The 17,161-nt window shown below is 38.9% G+C and overlaps 1 protein-coding gene across 4 annotated transcripts in view; it reads left to right on the top strand.

Annotated features, from left to right (window-relative positions):
- Window positions 1-17,161, top strand: part of MXRA7 (matrix remodeling associated 7) — a 76,130-nt gene that overhangs the window by 47,909 nt on the left and 11,060 nt on the right. For 2 of the 4 annotated variants that reach the window (XM_060764598.2, XM_067463802.1), the window contains exons 3-4: window positions 5,698-5,791; window positions 10,852-10,932. In XM_060764598.2, coding sequence (XP_060620581.2) covers window positions 5,698-5,791; window positions 10,852-10,885 — 128 coding nt within the window. In that variant the 3' untranslated portion in view covers window positions 10,886-10,932. Of the gene's footprint in view, window positions 1-5,697; window positions 5,792-10,851; window positions 10,933-17,161 lie in introns of those variants that run through there. The other 2 variants (XM_060764596.2, XM_060764597.2) reach the window with 1 other exon arrangement.

Genomic DNA, 17,161 nt, shown 5'->3' with positions numbered 1-17,161 from the left:
AGGCCTTCTGTGGTAGAAAGTTCAATCCCATTCAGTTGTCTGGGACCACATCTATTCCCCATAGTAACCTATGGATGTGAAAGTTGGACCATAAGGAAGGCTGAGCAAAAGAAGATAGATCCTTTTGAACTGTGGTATTGGTGGAAAACTCTGAGAGTGCCTTGAACTGTGAGAAGGTCCAACCAGTCCATACTTGAGGGAAGGATATAAGTGGCAAAGATGAAGTACTTTGGCCACATCATGAGAAGACAGGAAAGCTAAGAGAAGACAATGATGCTGGGGAAAATGGAAGGAAAAAGGAAGAGAGGCCGACCAGGAGCAAGATGGATGGATGGATGGTATCCTTGAAGTGGCTGGCTTGACTCTGAAGGAGCTGGAAGTGGTGACAGCCGACAGGGAGTTCTGGCGTGGGCTGGTCCATGAGGTCACGAAGAGTCGGAAGCAACTGAACAAATAAACAACAACAACACATCTATGAAAATGTGCATGGGATTGTATTGCAGGAGTTTCAGTAGAAACTTCTTTATTGGTAAGGGTGGCAATGACTGCAAGGGGGAAAATATCTTTCAGGACAGAGTGTCATAGCATTTCACAGATTCTTAGTGCGGTGAGTAAAGACAGTAAAGACAGTGAGTAAAAGCCTTTTTAAAATGATAGTTCCTGAGCTGCGTTGTTTAAAGTAGGTCATTCCATTCCTCTTACATACTTTGATATGAGTCCAGAACCTGAAAAATGTATCCTGAGGTTTGGCAGAAGCAACGATTTTCTGTAGGGGCTTCTCTTCCCATCTCAGCTCAGGTAAAATATCTGTCAAAGGATTTCTTTGCCATGTTTAGAATGCTTTGTTCTTGTGTATGAATAATGTTAAGTGTATACGCACTCCCATATATGTTATTAGAAGGAAAAAATGCTAAATGTTTTTCATCCTTCTGCAAACTTTGACGTTTTCCAAGATTCCCTTCCTGTATGAATGGTGCCATTTTGGCAACATAAGCACTGGCACTCATGCCTGAATGTCATAGAAACAATATGCTTAATTACCTAGTTTTCTTTTTAAGGTTTAAATAAGTAAGGCTGGTCCAACTGATTGATACAGCAGATGCTGAAATTGGTCTCACAGGCATTGAATAGAGGGACTCTAAGACTAGTGACCTGTTAAAATCCCATTTTAACCTTTCTTGATAGCATGTGATAATTCAGTGAGCTAAATTTCCATTTGCTTCCAGTCAATCAGACTTGTATGCTTGCTATAGTTAGGGGATGGCATTGGTTTTTCCGTGAGGGGAAATGAGAATTTGATGAAGCTGAATTTCTTGATGTTCCTGAGCCAAGGGCTATGGTGTTTGTGGTTACTGTGACCGCTGGCTGTACTGAAAGCATTTGGTATGTGAGGAGGAAATGCACGAGGGAGGGGCTACTTTTTGCTTTTTGGTCCAGTGACAAAACAAGCTTTTATAGCTGGCCTTTTAAACTCACAATTTAAGATGTTTCTCTCTGGATATTAGCTGTAATCTAAGCAACATAAATCAACACATTGGGATTAAAAAGAAGAATGAAAATGGGTTGACATATTCCAGCAAAACCTTGTCGTTCTTTCCATCTTAGATCAAATTATACATTTATATACAGACGTCCTCAGCTTATTCGACAAATTAACCTTGTCAAATCAGAAAATCATTGAAATATGGAACCGTATGTTGTATTTTAATCTGATCTTATTTTCTATTTGGTTAAATTGATTAAATTTTAAATTAGTTTATTTAATTTGGTTTTATTATATGACAAAGCAGCAGAGCAAATATATGGATTCAGGATATAATTTAAAATGGTTAAAAAAGCAAGTAATATAAAAAAGGGTGGTTGAAAAGCAAGTAATCCCTGTATATCAAGTGGAGGATAAAACCATCTGAAAATCATTACATTACTCTTCCTTTCCTGTCTATAGTCAACTTGGACTGCCATTCATAGCTACACATAATTCTATTCTTTTTTTCTAAGCAAAACTTTAAATACCATCCTGGTATGGTATATGCAGAAAGATTGTGAATCACATTGCATAATGAATCACAGCAGGACTTCCAACTCTTCTAGTCTAAACTAGATTAGAGATACAGAATAGGGCTGTGCAAAACTTGGTTTGTAATTCTTTTGTCGTATGTGTTTTGTAAGATTCGTACATAAGAGGTGATATTAAGAAATATGAGGGGTGGCGGCCACACAAAAAACTTAGGAATCAATACACTCACCTATAACTTTTCGTTACATTTCAATAAACCTCGTAAATTTCCCAGTTAGTATGAAGCCAAAGAGGCCATTCCTCTTCAAATTAAGGTTGCCTGTCACCATTAGGAGGGCAAGCTAGCTGGGAAAGAGACTGAGAATTCTGGGAAATGTAGTTTGGGATGGCGAGGACCCCTCTGACAAGAGAATTCAAGTCTCATGCCTATAGCTCTAACAATGAGGAAAAAAGGAGCCCCTTTAGCACAATTACTTAAAGGGGAAAAAAAGTCATAGTTACATTTAAAATGTTTTAAAAACATTTTGGAAATGACTTTTTCCAATTTAGTAATGAGTATTGAAACTTTTTTTAATTGATCACACAGGCCTAATACAGAATACTATAATATATTGAATGTCTATATATCTTGTAAGCTGCTCTGAGTCCCCTTCGGGGTGAGAAGGGCAGCATATAAATGCAGCAAATAAATAAATAAATAAATCCCTTGGCATTCGTAATGCCAAGGAGACTAAGTGACAGTGATTTTGCAGAATGCCATGCCTTTCTTGTACTGAGCCCACCCGAAACTGATTTGCATTTATCAAAGCACAAACCTCATATTTCCCCTATTTTAGGGGGTGCTCTTTTTGCTCTTTGTCCCATAAAAAGTATGTGGTAAAGCTTTTGGTTCTTCCCTTCAATCTGTTGTGCCTCCATCTCTTTAAAGTGAAATCAATCAAGTTATTAGCTTGACTTTTGTACATATTTCACACAGAGAAGTAAGGTAATATCATTAGTAGGAAATGAAGTACTATGGTCCAGTGTTTGGTAGTCAAACTTTTCCCATTGGTAATCATGGTTGTTTGTTTGTTTTTTTAAAAAAAAGAAAATTAAAAATGGAGAGCACGACAAGATTTCATGGGTAGACAGAAGTATTTGGAGTATTGCTTCTTCATATGTATATCGCACATGTGGGATTTTTTGAGGAAACTTTTTGTGTGGTGTGAACTGTGGGTTAGAGGTCAATGACAAAGCCAAGACTGGATCAATACACGTCTTGCCTTAGGCAGAACAGCAAATGACACCCTCCATCCACCAGATAATTTGCTTTCCCACATGGAAAGACAGCTCACAAGTACCCCCACCCTACCTGCAAATGAATATACAGTAATAATAAACTGTGTAGTTTAAAGAATCCAATCTCCCTTCAGTGCCCTCTGTGCCTGAAATACCTGTTTCATTCTACCGAGTAGTAGGGCCAGCTGGAGATCTGGCATCACTTGTGGGAGAGGATCCCAGTCATTGCTATTCCTCATTCACTACTAATCTGTCATAGGTCATTAATGACTCAGTCTGTTCATCAAAGTAAAAGTTTAGATAACTGGGCTTAGATTACCTGGCATTGGTCAAAATTTAATTGTGAAACAGGACTGTGTGTGTTGAGCATGGGCTTTTCTTCTTTGGCAATCAGGCTTTCCTACAACTCCAAGTAGCTGCAAAAGAAGGAAGCCTGGGTTGTTGCCAGGAAGTAGCCAAGCAATACTTCTCTCATATCTGTTTCTTACGTATTCCAAAGACAAGCACTTCTTGTAGTTTTAATGAAAGGTGATAGAATAATTCCAGACTAAGATATGGAGCACAAGGCTTTTTGGTAATTCTGTAATCTTCCAAATGAGATGCAAATTACTGACAGGATGTCATTATGTTGCTGACGGCATGACATTACCATATACAAATTAGCTATGGGCCTCTGTCTCACAATGAATGGCAAATCACAATGGTGAACAAACTACACTGTTTGCTTTTCAGCTTAGCCATAAAAAGCATGGATGTCAGTACAGGCTGCACTTTGAGAGCAGACATTTCTCTACTCCTCTGCCCACACTAAGAACAACCTATGCCCCTCTGGAGATCGCCACAATATTCTAGCATTGCTTTATACTCCATCTGGTGCAGAGATTATTTAAATAAAACCTTTATCTCTCTTCACTTAAAACAAAAACAAATGGGCACAGGTGCATCCCTTCACGATAGAGCTGGTAATTGACTTTCAGTGGTATTGCTTACTGGGCCTCTTGTAGGAGGATAACCCAGAGGGGCGATTTAAAACATAAACAAAGAGCTGAGGCAAAATCTGCTTTGAAGAGATAAACCTCTGGCTCCTTGTCTGTTCGCCAGAGTGCTTTAATTGGCAGAAATGTGGTCCAGCAGGATTCAAGAAAGAAAACATAATGCATTGTTACAAATGGAAAGAAACTTGCTTGACCGTATTTAGAAATTCTGTTCTTATCAGCTGGTAACAAAGAAAACTTGGTGTCGGCATGATTTCCATGACCTCTTAGCCAACCAATTAGCATTACAATGCTCTACTCTGTATCCCCCTGGTAACATTATGGATTCTAAGACAAGTATTTGTTGATCATTAGACCTAGACATCCATCTCTAATAATTCTGTTGCTCTCATTTACTAGGTTCCTTGGATTATATGGTGACAAAGTCTGTCCCTAAGGCCATAACCAACCCCCATAACATGTTTTTGTCACCCTCAAACTGCTGCAGTCCCCAGGCTGCCCTTTTTCTACCCCAAAGAATAGGCAAATTGCTATTCATGGAACCCCCTGTGTGCAGTAATTTACCTTTTAAATAGGATGCGAGGCCTCCCTATATTAACATAAAATACCAATTTTTGAGAACCAGCAGTAGTCTGCTTTGTAGGAGCTGTTGACGAGAATCTTGGAAGGTCCCAGGATTAAAAATTATCCAGGACCTGCTGCAGTTGGCCAGCCCTGTACTATATGGTATGGTGATAGTAACAGTTCAGCAAGGGAGTGGAACTATGGTCTTGAATCTTATTGGTTAGGAGAACAAGAGAAACAGCCAGAAACACTGTTTGCAGTGGATATGAGATAGAAAAACAGACAGAACAAAAGGAAAAGTTTTGAGTTAGCTTCAAATTCTAGAGATTGAGATTTTTAACTGAACAGTTCCCCTCATTAGGTCAGGGATTCTGAAAGTTGGAAACTGACTTCTGAAGGTTTCCCACCCCTGTCTTAAACTCAAGGAGCATAAGATACAATATTAGATTAGGTTCTCTTCGGTCCCATTCCATAGGGTCTTTTCTGAAAGTCAGTCACGTCCCAAAGTCTTTTCCATCACAGGTCTCCTGTTTCTTTTAACTTCATACCGTCTGCCTGTGAAGTTTGCTCTGAATTTGTGATCCCTCTTTTAAGGGGGAATTGGGGACACAATCAGAAATCTGAAGCGTGGGTTTGAAAATGTGCTGCCTCTCATAAATGAATAATCAGCCTGTTTACATCTTCAGTGTGCTTGTTACATGTTCAGCGTGCTTACATCTAAAGGCAGTTAAGTTTTGTTGTGCTCTCTGTAGAATGTGTCACTGGGTGTTTAAGGAAGTAAGGAATCCAAATAATAAACTAAAAGTATCCTTCTCTGATGCATTATCTTTCTCTCATTTGTAGCAGATGAACAGTTCTTTAAATATAGCCCTGGAAAACTGAGGGGAAGCCAGTATAAAGCTATGATGACCAAAGAAGAACTTGAAGATGAACAAAGGTAGGTTGGGCTTCTGTTAAGTTCAGCACAGTGCCTAGTGATTCTAACCCAGCTTCTACTAGCCACACCATGTAGCCAGAAATTAGTTGATTCTTGAAATATTTATATGTATGGTTGTACTAACTATTTATCTGGTAATGAAAGAGCAATGTAGTTCTCCGTGATATCCCTAACATAACAGACTGGATCATTTGGCTAAGAACAGCCCTAGGCTTTCATTTCAAGTCAAAGAACATTACACTTTTCTCAAAATAACAAGTACTTTACTTTCTGTGTTGCCATCAGTGGCTATCAGACAGATTACAATGTATTGGGTACCTGACAGTCCCCGTCCCTGGTTTCCCTGTCTTGATCATGCTGTGACCTTCTGGTGCAATGAATCCTTTCATTATTAAAGGAGTACATGACTAGTGTGAATTTCCTTCTTTTAATTCCTTATTACTCAGAATAGCCCATGGGAATGATAATACAACATGGAATAGCATTGTTCCAATTGCAGTTTATTGCAGCTTAGCTGACACATGAAGTGGTTGTGAAGTAATTTTTTAGGAAGAAAAGTGAGAACTGTGGCATCCCAGATATTTTGGTCTATAGACCCCATCAGCATCATCAGTATTAAGGGATTACGAACGCTGTAGAGCAAACACCCGGAGTGCCACATTTCCTAACCCTTGCATTAAAGACCAAACCTATGCTGCCTTGGATCTGTCATGATAAGCTCTTGCCTGAAAAATAGGGAAAATTTCCCCAGCCCTCAGAGATTAAAATGCGCCCTGACACTCCCCACTTCCCTCTTTTTCCCCCTGGAAACTGCTAGCATGAAGAAAACCATTGAACCACGCCCAATTAGTGCCATGGGACCAGACTATGTAGTGCTGCTTTTAAAGTGTGGTTTGTTTTTATTTACTATGATGATTTGAAAAATAATTCATTGTGTTACTTGTTGCTTTTGAAAAGCAAGTAAATTCCCCTAACACCTCTAAAAATTCCTGAAAATGTATTTTGAAGGATTAAAAAAAACTAGGAAACATTGCTTCTTGCACCTATACTAAGAACTAGACTACTTCTAACTAATTTCTTCCAAGTCCCAATGGGTAGAAGACAGCTCAGCTGTACACAAACAGTTTCATGGTTAGCATCATTTTTGTGACAAAGTGTTCTTAGTTGCAATCAGTCAACCAATGAGTTGTTTCCAAATGAAAATAATTAGAAAAGCAGTTGAATATCATCTCATTTCTTGCTAATGGCTTGGTGGTTCTGTCTCGTTACACTTCATGATGTGGTCAACAAAGTCTGCTTTGTCTTTTCTCTCTGTTGTTTTGTATGATCTGCTTGGTCTCTGAGCTATATACAAATATGCTTCTTAAAGAGACTTGAGGTCAGATTCATCTGAAGCTACATACTTGCACAATCACTTCATCCCTACTTCCTTAAATCCCAAGGCTGGCTTCAAAAGCACAAACATTTTTTAAAAATAATAATACTGGGGCATGTGCACTTTTCTTCCAATAACAACAAAGGCTGTAAAGGAGACTGTAATGTAAAGTAATAGAAATGTTTACAGTTTGTTCCACCAAAGCTCTACACATAATTCTGCTGTAGTTTTCAAGGTGCGTGCCGGGGGGGGACACGACAACCCACACAGCCATTGCCATTTGGGTCTAAAATTAGTATAGACCTAGAACTGAAACATTTTCCTAAAGCTGTTAGTTGGTTAAGTGTTCCGAACTAGCTATGATTTCTGCCAGCATAATTCCAGTAAGAAAAATTAATATATTAGTTTGGAATTGATCATGAATTTATTTGGAATTAATTCATAAGCAAATAATTGCATTTAGGCTGATCTAACCAGCTGAATTGAGTGGGTCCAAACTGCACCAAAGAACTTGGTATAAATATTGAGTGCAGCTGTGGTTTGCAGCCATGTGTCAGATCCAAATGGTGATAGTACCCTCATTCAATAGAGCACAGAGTTTATTGTGTTGAATATCTATATGGTAGATTTAATTTTAGGCACTTCCACTTTTCTTATCCATCCAGTGCCGTGACATAACAAGCTGAATATTCCAGAATACTGTATTTCACTGCATAATGTTCACACACATTACTTTTCCCCCATATGAAAAAGAGGTGTGAAACTTTTATGTGGTGAAGTTTTGGAGGCCTACAGTGCATCCCCTGAATAAGTCCATTTTCTAGAGCAGTGCTTCATAAACTTTTGCCCTCAGTACCCCTTTTGGCCTTACAAATTTTTACCTAACCCGGGCATATAAGTATATAAAATAGATACAAAATCAGACATTTACTGATAAGAAAGTAGCATTTGCTAGGTTAGCTAAACACTTATTTTCCTCTTTCTTTGGAAGTACAGCTGAATCCTCTTCCACAGAGTCCGTAGTGCGGCCACTAGGTTCAGAAACCTTTCACTGCTGTCAAAATTTTCAGGACCCTACACTGAGCTAAGGAATCCCCATTTAGGGTCAGGACCCACAATTTAAGAAGATCTGCTCTAGAAAATATATTGATCCTGTCACCAATAGTTGGCCCAGGTGATGCCAATGAGCAAACAAAATAGGGAAATAGCCTAAGAAATATCTAAATATGAACAAGCTGGTAATCACCTGATGTCTCGTGACATTATTTACCAGGTAAGTAATCATGTTGAAAAGCCAAATGCACAGTACAAATGAAATTGTGTATTTATTTTAAAAATGTGTATGTATATGTGTTTTTATTTATACATACTTTTTTCTCTAAGCTTCATTTAGTAGGGAGATATGGAGTTCATTGCCTCTTTCATTTATACCTTAGAACCATATAACTAGGAAAGGTCTAGTGGTCCTCTTGTCTGCCCAGTTGCTTAACCTCACTCAGCTTTCCTTAGTAGATGAGTCAATTCATGGGTTGGGTGAAATGCCTTCAGCTTGGTTTGTTACCATGGTGTTTCTTCTGAAGGGAGAATGTTATGTTCATGCTGGAAACAAAACAAATGATTCAAAATACATAATAAATGCACAAACTCTGTTTGTTTGCCAAACTAATCTGATTTAAAATTCGTTATAAGGTTATCATATACTGCAAGCCTATTTTTTTTCTTACTAGTAGAGCTGCTTGAGGTACCACTTTATTTATCAGAAATAATGTTGGTCACAATGCTCAGTGCAGCTTTTGTTTTTGTTTTATATTCACAATATGAAATAAAGTGTGCAAATTATTTGGTCTTTTATCTTCATGTACATCAATAATGCAGAAAAAGTAGAGTTGGATACTTCAAGGGAATCAGTTTTCCCTCACTTATCAAAATAGAATTTGTTTTCCTTTCTTCATCAGTTATTTTTCAAATGCCAGTGAAGATTTGACATACTGAACATTTTCTATCCTTACCAGCATGTTAGCTAGGTTTTTTCTTGCTGAGCCAGCAGGCAAAAGAGGGTCTTTAGGGACCTATCCCAGTGCTGTATTTTTGTTCCACTGATGACTGGTGTGAAATCTTGTTTCACCCTTTCCTGCTGGACACCCTTCTCTACTCTGTTTATTAGAGAGTGTGGGCATGTCTCTGCTTGCATTACTGCATAGTTCTTGTGTGAGAAAGGTCCATATTTGAGTGTCCTCTAAAACAGAACAAAAAGGATAGGAGAGCTGAGATAGCTGATAGAAAAAGCCATGAACACCATGAGCAATGAAGAGTCCTATGGGAACTTAAAGAATGAGAAATGTACTATGACATGGATTTTCATAAATGGTACACCATCTCTCTAGATGTATGAAGTGTCACCCAGGATATTTAAGTTTATAATTTCTGTCTGATCTTACTGATTACAGCCATACTGCATCTATACCTGAAATCAAAACACTATCTCATTCATCTGATGAAATACACTTTAGTCCAGAAAAATATAATGTGCTATACATTTCTTGCTTCTTAGATGCTATGAGAATTTTAGGGTCATTTTTACTGCAACAGATGAACAACACTCAACATGCAGACTTATTGCTATATATGATGTGCCAGCTATGTATGGCAGCTTACCATGTGATAACTTCTGAAACTATCCAACCAGGAAATAAACTGCGACCTATTTAGTGACTGATATATTGCACACTCTGCATAGTGAACAGGCCCACTTTAATATATTAATTGTCTGGAGCAAGAATGTTGAACTTTTTGTCTTCCAGATGTTAAATAATTGAGTCTCCTATTTGGAACAATTAGCTAAGGCTGACTGAGGCTGTAAGCACCTGGAGTCTTAACTATATCTGGAGATACTTGGGTTCTACAGTCCTGCAGTAGATTTGTGAGAGATTTTCTAGCTTCCATTAAGGAACTGTTACATGGTGAATATGACACTTCCACGAATCTTTTATCCAATAGGAAAAAAAGTTCTACATGACAGTTTTTTCGTAAGAGACAAATCTAGATGCTGTGCCACGGCTTCCTCCCTTGGATTGCAGTGGTACCACTTGCAATGGCAGTTTGTTTTCTGGTTGACAGTGTTTCTTGTGCTATATGTATATATATATATCACCTTCCACAATTTACGTGGAATACTGACTGCTTGCTGTCTCTGTCTGTGCAGAGTCCTTTGCATTTGCCAAACTCCCTCCAACCTCCTGCACTAATTGGCTTTGGCAGATTGTTGCATTTCTTCTAACGGATTCTCAGTTTCTTGTCAATGTGCCATATTTTCTCTGTTTCTCTGTGTCTGTTCATTTGTTTGTTTTTCCAAGCTCTAGTTTTGTTTTGTTTCCTGTCCCTGCCCCCTTACCTCTGAGTGCTGGTTGTGGCATCAGCAATTTTTCATTTCAGGCTTCTCCAAATCATCCTTCCTTCTAGCTGGTTTGTTGGGCAGGGCTGCCCACAGGTAAGGAGCTACACTGGATCAGCCGAGGGGAGCCATGCCATCCATTACCCAGTCCTTTGGATTCCCCGTTCTTCGTGTGCGTGCACATGCACACTTGCTTCTTTTCCCTCCCTCTCCCCCCCCTCCTTCCCCAGCCAGGCAGTGCCTGGCAATGCTGCCATTTTGATGTGACCAAGGTTTGCTGCATTTATATTACAGGATTGAGCTGACCTCTGACCTCACATCCCTGTAGCAAGTACCTTAGGTCCTCGGCCACAAACATTCTTACAAATCCTTTTGGTAAGGAGATGATGCATCATAGAAGTAGTGATACCACCTATAACCTCTGCTAATGTGATTTGAAACTAAAGTTGACTATGTTTCCTTACCCCCCAACCCGCACCTTCCCGTCTCCCTCTTCATAACTAATTAGTCTTCCTCCCCTCTGTGCCCCATTTCATTTCCCATGAGCACCAAAAGTGAAATCAATATTTTAAAAAACACACAGGTTATACCACTTTCCCTGGTATTCTGAAATTGCCCTTACTACTAGACAAAAAGAACTAAACAATTCCAGAGCAAGATTCAAGAATTCATCACTCAGCTCTAAGGATTTAGGTATGGAAATAATATTGTGAAATCTCTCTCTCCCCCCCCCCCCCCCCAAATGTTGAGAAACCGTAAAATTATAGATTGACATTAATCTTGGCAATTTGGAGCATATGTTGCACAAAATTTGCACATGGTTTTTGTGTGTGCAGAAAACTTCATTTTCTAAGTATGAAACCACATTTTTGTGCAGAAAATGCTGTTTCTCTGAAACAACAACCATGTTCAGATTTTGCATGGATTAAATCCTGAATTGCAAATAGACTGTAGTTTTCAGAGTTTCCCACGGTAGGAAAAAAATTGCTAAAATCTCTCATTACTTCCTTCAAGAAGAAAATTAGTGGATAACTATATCCCTATTAGGATCCTTACATCAGATTTCTGAGTGCACATTCTTGGAACTACAGTACTAAACTTGCCTCCTAAATCTGAACACTAAGCCTCTAGTCCAGTTGCTAATTTGTGTGGGTGTTGGACAGCCCTTCTTTCCATTCTGTGTTAGAGTTGAGTTTCCGACTGTAATTGTTGCAGCTTCTTATGCCTAGAGCCAAGTTCCACCAAAAATTAATGGATTTCTGCAGACCTGTTACTACATAATGGGAATAATAAGTTTGCTACAATATACCATCTAAGTATGAGAGAATGTCACCTAGTGACCTGACAGTTGTACTAAGAAATGACACTTCTGTTTGAAAAGTCTGTTCTTATTTCCTAATTCAAATTAACACATGCATAAGACTTCCCATCAAATTATTGGAGTTTTAATAATTTGTCTCGATTACACCCCAAAATCTTCAATATTAAAAACATATCTTCATTACAGGATATTCTAACCACTCTGTCTGCTAAGAGCCTACTCACTGTTTTTTTTTAATTATATGAAGCTTACATTTTGTCTTAAGCAGATACCATGGAATTATAAGGCACTTAACTAATCCTATAGACATTGAATAGTGGGAACATTATTTAAACTTGCTCAAGAGTTTCAGAGAATTTAATACATGAGGAAAGAAAGATAGATCAAGGTATTTGTTATTTAGCATTTAAGTAGCACTATGAGTATCATGCGACATATATTACTTTATTCATCCTTTGAACAATCGAGGAAGGTAGACTAGTGCTATTCTTTGCAGACTGAGGCAGGAAATAAGAAAATTCCTTGCCCAGATCCGTCTACTGGTCTCATGGCTGAGGTTTGAACCTTTGACTTCTTTATCATAGGTGCAGTCTTTTAACTCTAAAGCTACTACAGTTCTCATATTCTGCCTTTGGTTGGCAGCTGACCATAAAATGGATAACAACGCAAGCTGGCTTCTCTCTTTCTAGTATAGGTTTGACATTGGAACATGAAGCTTTTCAAATGAGGACCTAATGTTTATCAATGAGTAATTGCTACAGATCAAAGTGCTCTTCACGGTTACCTGAATCACTTCAAAATCTAAAAAGGTAATTATGGCTGTCAAAGAGGTAATTCATATGATGGCCTGGAAACTCAGTTGACTGGTCCCCAAGGGGATTAGTGGGCGCCAGATAAATGTAATTTTAGCTGGCTTGAGAGTTACTATTAAAATAGCCCTAACTCATACTAGACTTCATACTATAGCATATCATAAACCCTGTATTCACTTTATATTAATATTGAAATATAGTAATTAAAAACAAAACAAACAAACATAATGTAACACCATTTTATTATATGTAAAGCTGCATTCACAGCTTTGTGAATGCAACATGCAATTTTAGTTAAATGGCAGTCATTAACTTTACAGTTTAATGAACTTCACTAACATAATTTTAACTCTTAGTAACTTAGAAAAAACACAAACATACACACTTATATGATTTTATTTATTTTTTTATTTAAAATATTATTTTGTTTCTTTGACTTTTGGCTTGAGTTCAAGCTAATTTAGAGTCTACTGTAATAGTTTTCTTATTAAGGATGATTTAACCATCAGAAGAAGAAAAAGGCATTATTAAAAGACACTCAGCAGAACTACTCCAAGCCAGAGGACAAGGAAATAGACAAGAACAGCAAAGCCGGAAAGTGGCTGAAGACCATGGCTTATGATTATGCTAAGGGCGAGCAAGCTAGGGGATCAATTCAGGATTAAAGCTCACCAGATTACAGCACAACAGACAAACAGGGAGAGGGGGAAGGGAGAAGGCAGCTCCTGCTGGAGAAGGGGAAAGCAATAGGGGACATTGAACAAACTACAAGGCAGGATTGAGGCTCAAGAAAAGCAGAAAAATCTAGTTCTGAACTCAGTGAAAAGAGTAAAGAAATAATACACAGCAATAATTTAATTACCGTGTCTAGAAGTCAACACTGTAGGCTCTGTATTGTCAGTTTCTCGAAGCTTTTGCTTTCATAGCCTAGTTCTATTTCATAATCTTGCTTTGTAACGGGGAATTGGTATAATTGACCAGCACCCTTTCCCGGGATAGTTTGAGTTATGGAGGGAATTTTAACTCCCAGAATGTCTCCAGTAAGCATGAACAGTAGATAGCTTACTCACGAGGATTTTCTAGAAGAAGACTTAGTCCCCAAAAGTAATTTTTCTGATCAGCGGTTCCAGAATTTTTCTTTGAAGGAGTTGGGAAAAATCCTTTCCCTCCCTCACCCGCCTCCTCCCTTCCCACTGCTTCATTGCCCTTCCCATTGGCCTTCTGAAAACACTGCCCAAAAGAACATCCAGCAGACTTCAGTGGCAATTGTATTGTGTTTTTTTAAATAAAACACTTACTTCTTCTCCACCAGTCTTTATCTGCCATTCAGAAGTTTAAAGCTTATATTGTAGAACCTGAATACATAAGGCACATTCAGTAGATGATCTGTACATTTTCCAATATATTTCTAGTTCCGCTCATGCTGTCATTTGATCCTGAAGGTTGGAAGTTAGAATTCAAAGGAGAATTTGATTCTGGATGAGCTCCTCTCAGTTTGTCTAGTTCTTAAAAGGCATTCTTGTTTAAGACAACATACATTCCTGGGGTTGAAGCGCCCTCTGTTGGTTGTAGCAACTATTTCTGATTTGAAATTTGGTAAATCACAGCTGCAAAATCCCTTTGCCTTGGTTGAATAAACAAATTTAAATTTGCTATGGAACCAGTGTCATATCTGGAGAACTCCTGGGATTGTAGTTTGGTGGTAGCCATCATTCACAGAATGTTCAGCACTTTTCAAAATTGGTTGTTCCAAGTGGTTAAGCCTTGACAGAATGGTGTGACATCAGCACAGATATTTAAGCAGGGATGGAGATGCACATTTACTTATTTTGAGCTACAATCAGGTATAGGGAGCATTCCTTTTTGGACTCAACTGAGGAAAAATTACTTTGGAGGCCACAACTCCTTGAATCCCATCTGTCTGGGGGAGATTCTGAGATTACTGGCACCACCAGTAGTTAAATTTTCAAGACCTGGTTTTTGTGGTAAGGAATTGTGAGCACATACATGATTAAGATAAGGATCCATGTAGTTTGAGGCTGAATTGTTTGATCTCAAGTGAGAAAGAGAAGAGGGGAGTATATGAATATATATATATATAGAAAGAGAGAGAGAGAGAGCTCTTTAATCGGCTTGTTCTTTGAGATTCAATAGAGAAGGTTACAGCAAACTGGGACACCACAATCTGAAACTCAAATCTTATAGAATGGAAAGAAGTAAAATACCATTATGGCATCCATTGAAGTATAATATAATCCTTTTTCTGAAACCAAGCAGGACATATGGCAAGAGAGACCTACATTTTCCCAGAGTTTAGCCCTACGTCTTTCTAGCAGAACAGAAAAAAAAAATGTTTACCCATAACACCACATTGTTGCAGATGGTATGATTAGGCTTGAACTGGTTGATATCCCAAGGAGAACTTCATTCCCCAAAGACCAAAAGAAAGACCAAAGAGGTGGCAGAGACCAAAACAAGTAACCATTCTTCCCAGCTTTTCCTTCCACAAACACAGCTAGATGTTCAAAGGGAAGGGGATACATTTGAGCAGATACCTGTTGGTGCCTGCCAACTCTGCTCTCCAGTGCATGCTCCCTCACTGCTTGCTCCTCCATGATTTCTGCTTGCTAAATCCTAATGTGTGTAGTAGTCTTGGGATAAGGATAATTTTCCTTTCCCATTAACATTTGCTGTTTCATGCTACCTGCATCCTCTTCTTCCTCCTCCTCCTTTATCAGCAGCTTTGCTTTCCTGTCTGGCATGATACTTCTTTAAGATAAGAGGCTGGTAAGTTCCTATTCCCTTTTTTTGCTGTTCATCTTCTGCAGCACGATAGAGCATTCAGGGGTGGGGAAAGACTGATGACATGGTTAAGGTGCTACCATAATCAACATAATGGCAAACCCATTCTTGTATCTGCAGTAAACATGGTTTCCGATGCTGTTCAAACTGTCAACAAACATGAGACTTTGCAGCCCTACCATTAGGTCAAGTGAAGGGGCTGTCTTAGGCAGCAGATGTTGAGGAGTAGCAGCAAGATTTTGGAGGAGAGAGCTTTGTACTGTACAGGCCTCTAAGCTAGGCAGCAGTTGTTGTATGTAGTAGCTGCTCTTGAAAAAAGATTTAACTTCCATTCTAGCTGTTTTTTTCTGAATAGAAAGGGCAATGAGTGTGTCATATTGTTATTCATTGTGGGCATACGTTTAGCATCACTTACCCGAAATGTTTGGGACCAGATCTGTTTGGAATTTCAGATTTTTTCTGGATTTTGGAATACTTGTAATTGCATATATAGAATCCTAGAGTTGGAAGAGACCTCGTGGGCCATTCAATCCAGCCTCTGTTTAAAAGCCTCCAAAGAAGGAGCCTCCACCACACCCTGTGCATAATGAGGTATCTTGGAGATGGAACCCAACTCCCAGAAATCCTAACAGCTGGTGAACTGACTGGGATTCCTGGGAGTTGTATGCCAAAACACCTGGGGACCCACAGGTTGAGAACCACTGCATTAAATAATCCCACAGTGTTTTTACTCGATGCATTTCAGATACTGCATTTTTCTTGCAGGAGTCTTGCAAGATATCTTCCTACATATACATTGACTTTGAAAGCAGGCCTCACAGACTCCTACTAGGCCACCAGTGCTTAGTTGCTGTTCCTGTTGATTAAAGGAGAGTTGTTTTAAAATGAATGAAATATAAAATTTAATGCCCTTAACCAATTTTTATACCAATAATTTCAGACACTAATATTAAGCATAATCAATTTTTTCTAACGAAATTAAATTGTAGAAAATTCAACTTGAGTCTGTATTGGGATAGAATGCCAACATACTCTGACTACAGCATACTGTGACTGGCAACCAACAATTATAAGAGTGCCTTAGAAAGTAACATTAACGTTTGAGACCACACTTGCAGCTAAACATCAAAAAAACCAAGATTATGGCAACAAGAGTGATTGACAACTGGAAAATAGAGGGAGAAAATGTGGAGGCCCTGACAGACTTTGTATTTCTAGGCGCAAAGATTACTGCAGATGCAGACTTCTTGGGAGGAGAGCAATGTCCAGTCTTGATAAAATAGTAAAGAGTAGAGACATCAGACTGGCAACAAAGATCCGCCTAGTCAAAGCCATGGTATTCCCTGTAGTAACCTACGGATGTGAGAGCTGGACCTTAGGGAAGGCTGAGCGAAGGAAGATCGATGCTTTTGAGCTGTGGTGCTGGAGGAAAGTTCTGAGAGTGCCTTGGTCTGCGAGAAGATCCAACCAGTCCATCCTCCAGGAAATAAAGCCCGACTGCTCACTGGAGGGAAGGATACTAGAGACAAAGTTGAAGTACTTTGGCCACATCATGAGGAGACAGGAAAGCCTAGAGAAGACAATTATGCTGGGGAAAGTGGAAGGCAAAAGGAAGAGGGGGCTGACCAAGGGCAAGATGGATGGATGGCATCCTTGAAGTGACTGGACT

This window comes from Anolis sagrei, chromosome 2, assembly GCF_037176765.1.
Source record: "Anolis sagrei isolate rAnoSag1 chromosome 2, rAnoSag1.mat, whole genome shotgun sequence".
In the NCBI taxonomy this organism is placed as follows: Eukaryota; Metazoa; Chordata; class Lepidosauria; order Squamata; family Dactyloidae; genus Anolis; species Anolis sagrei.
This window is presented reverse-complemented; position numbering and strand designations above follow the sequence as displayed.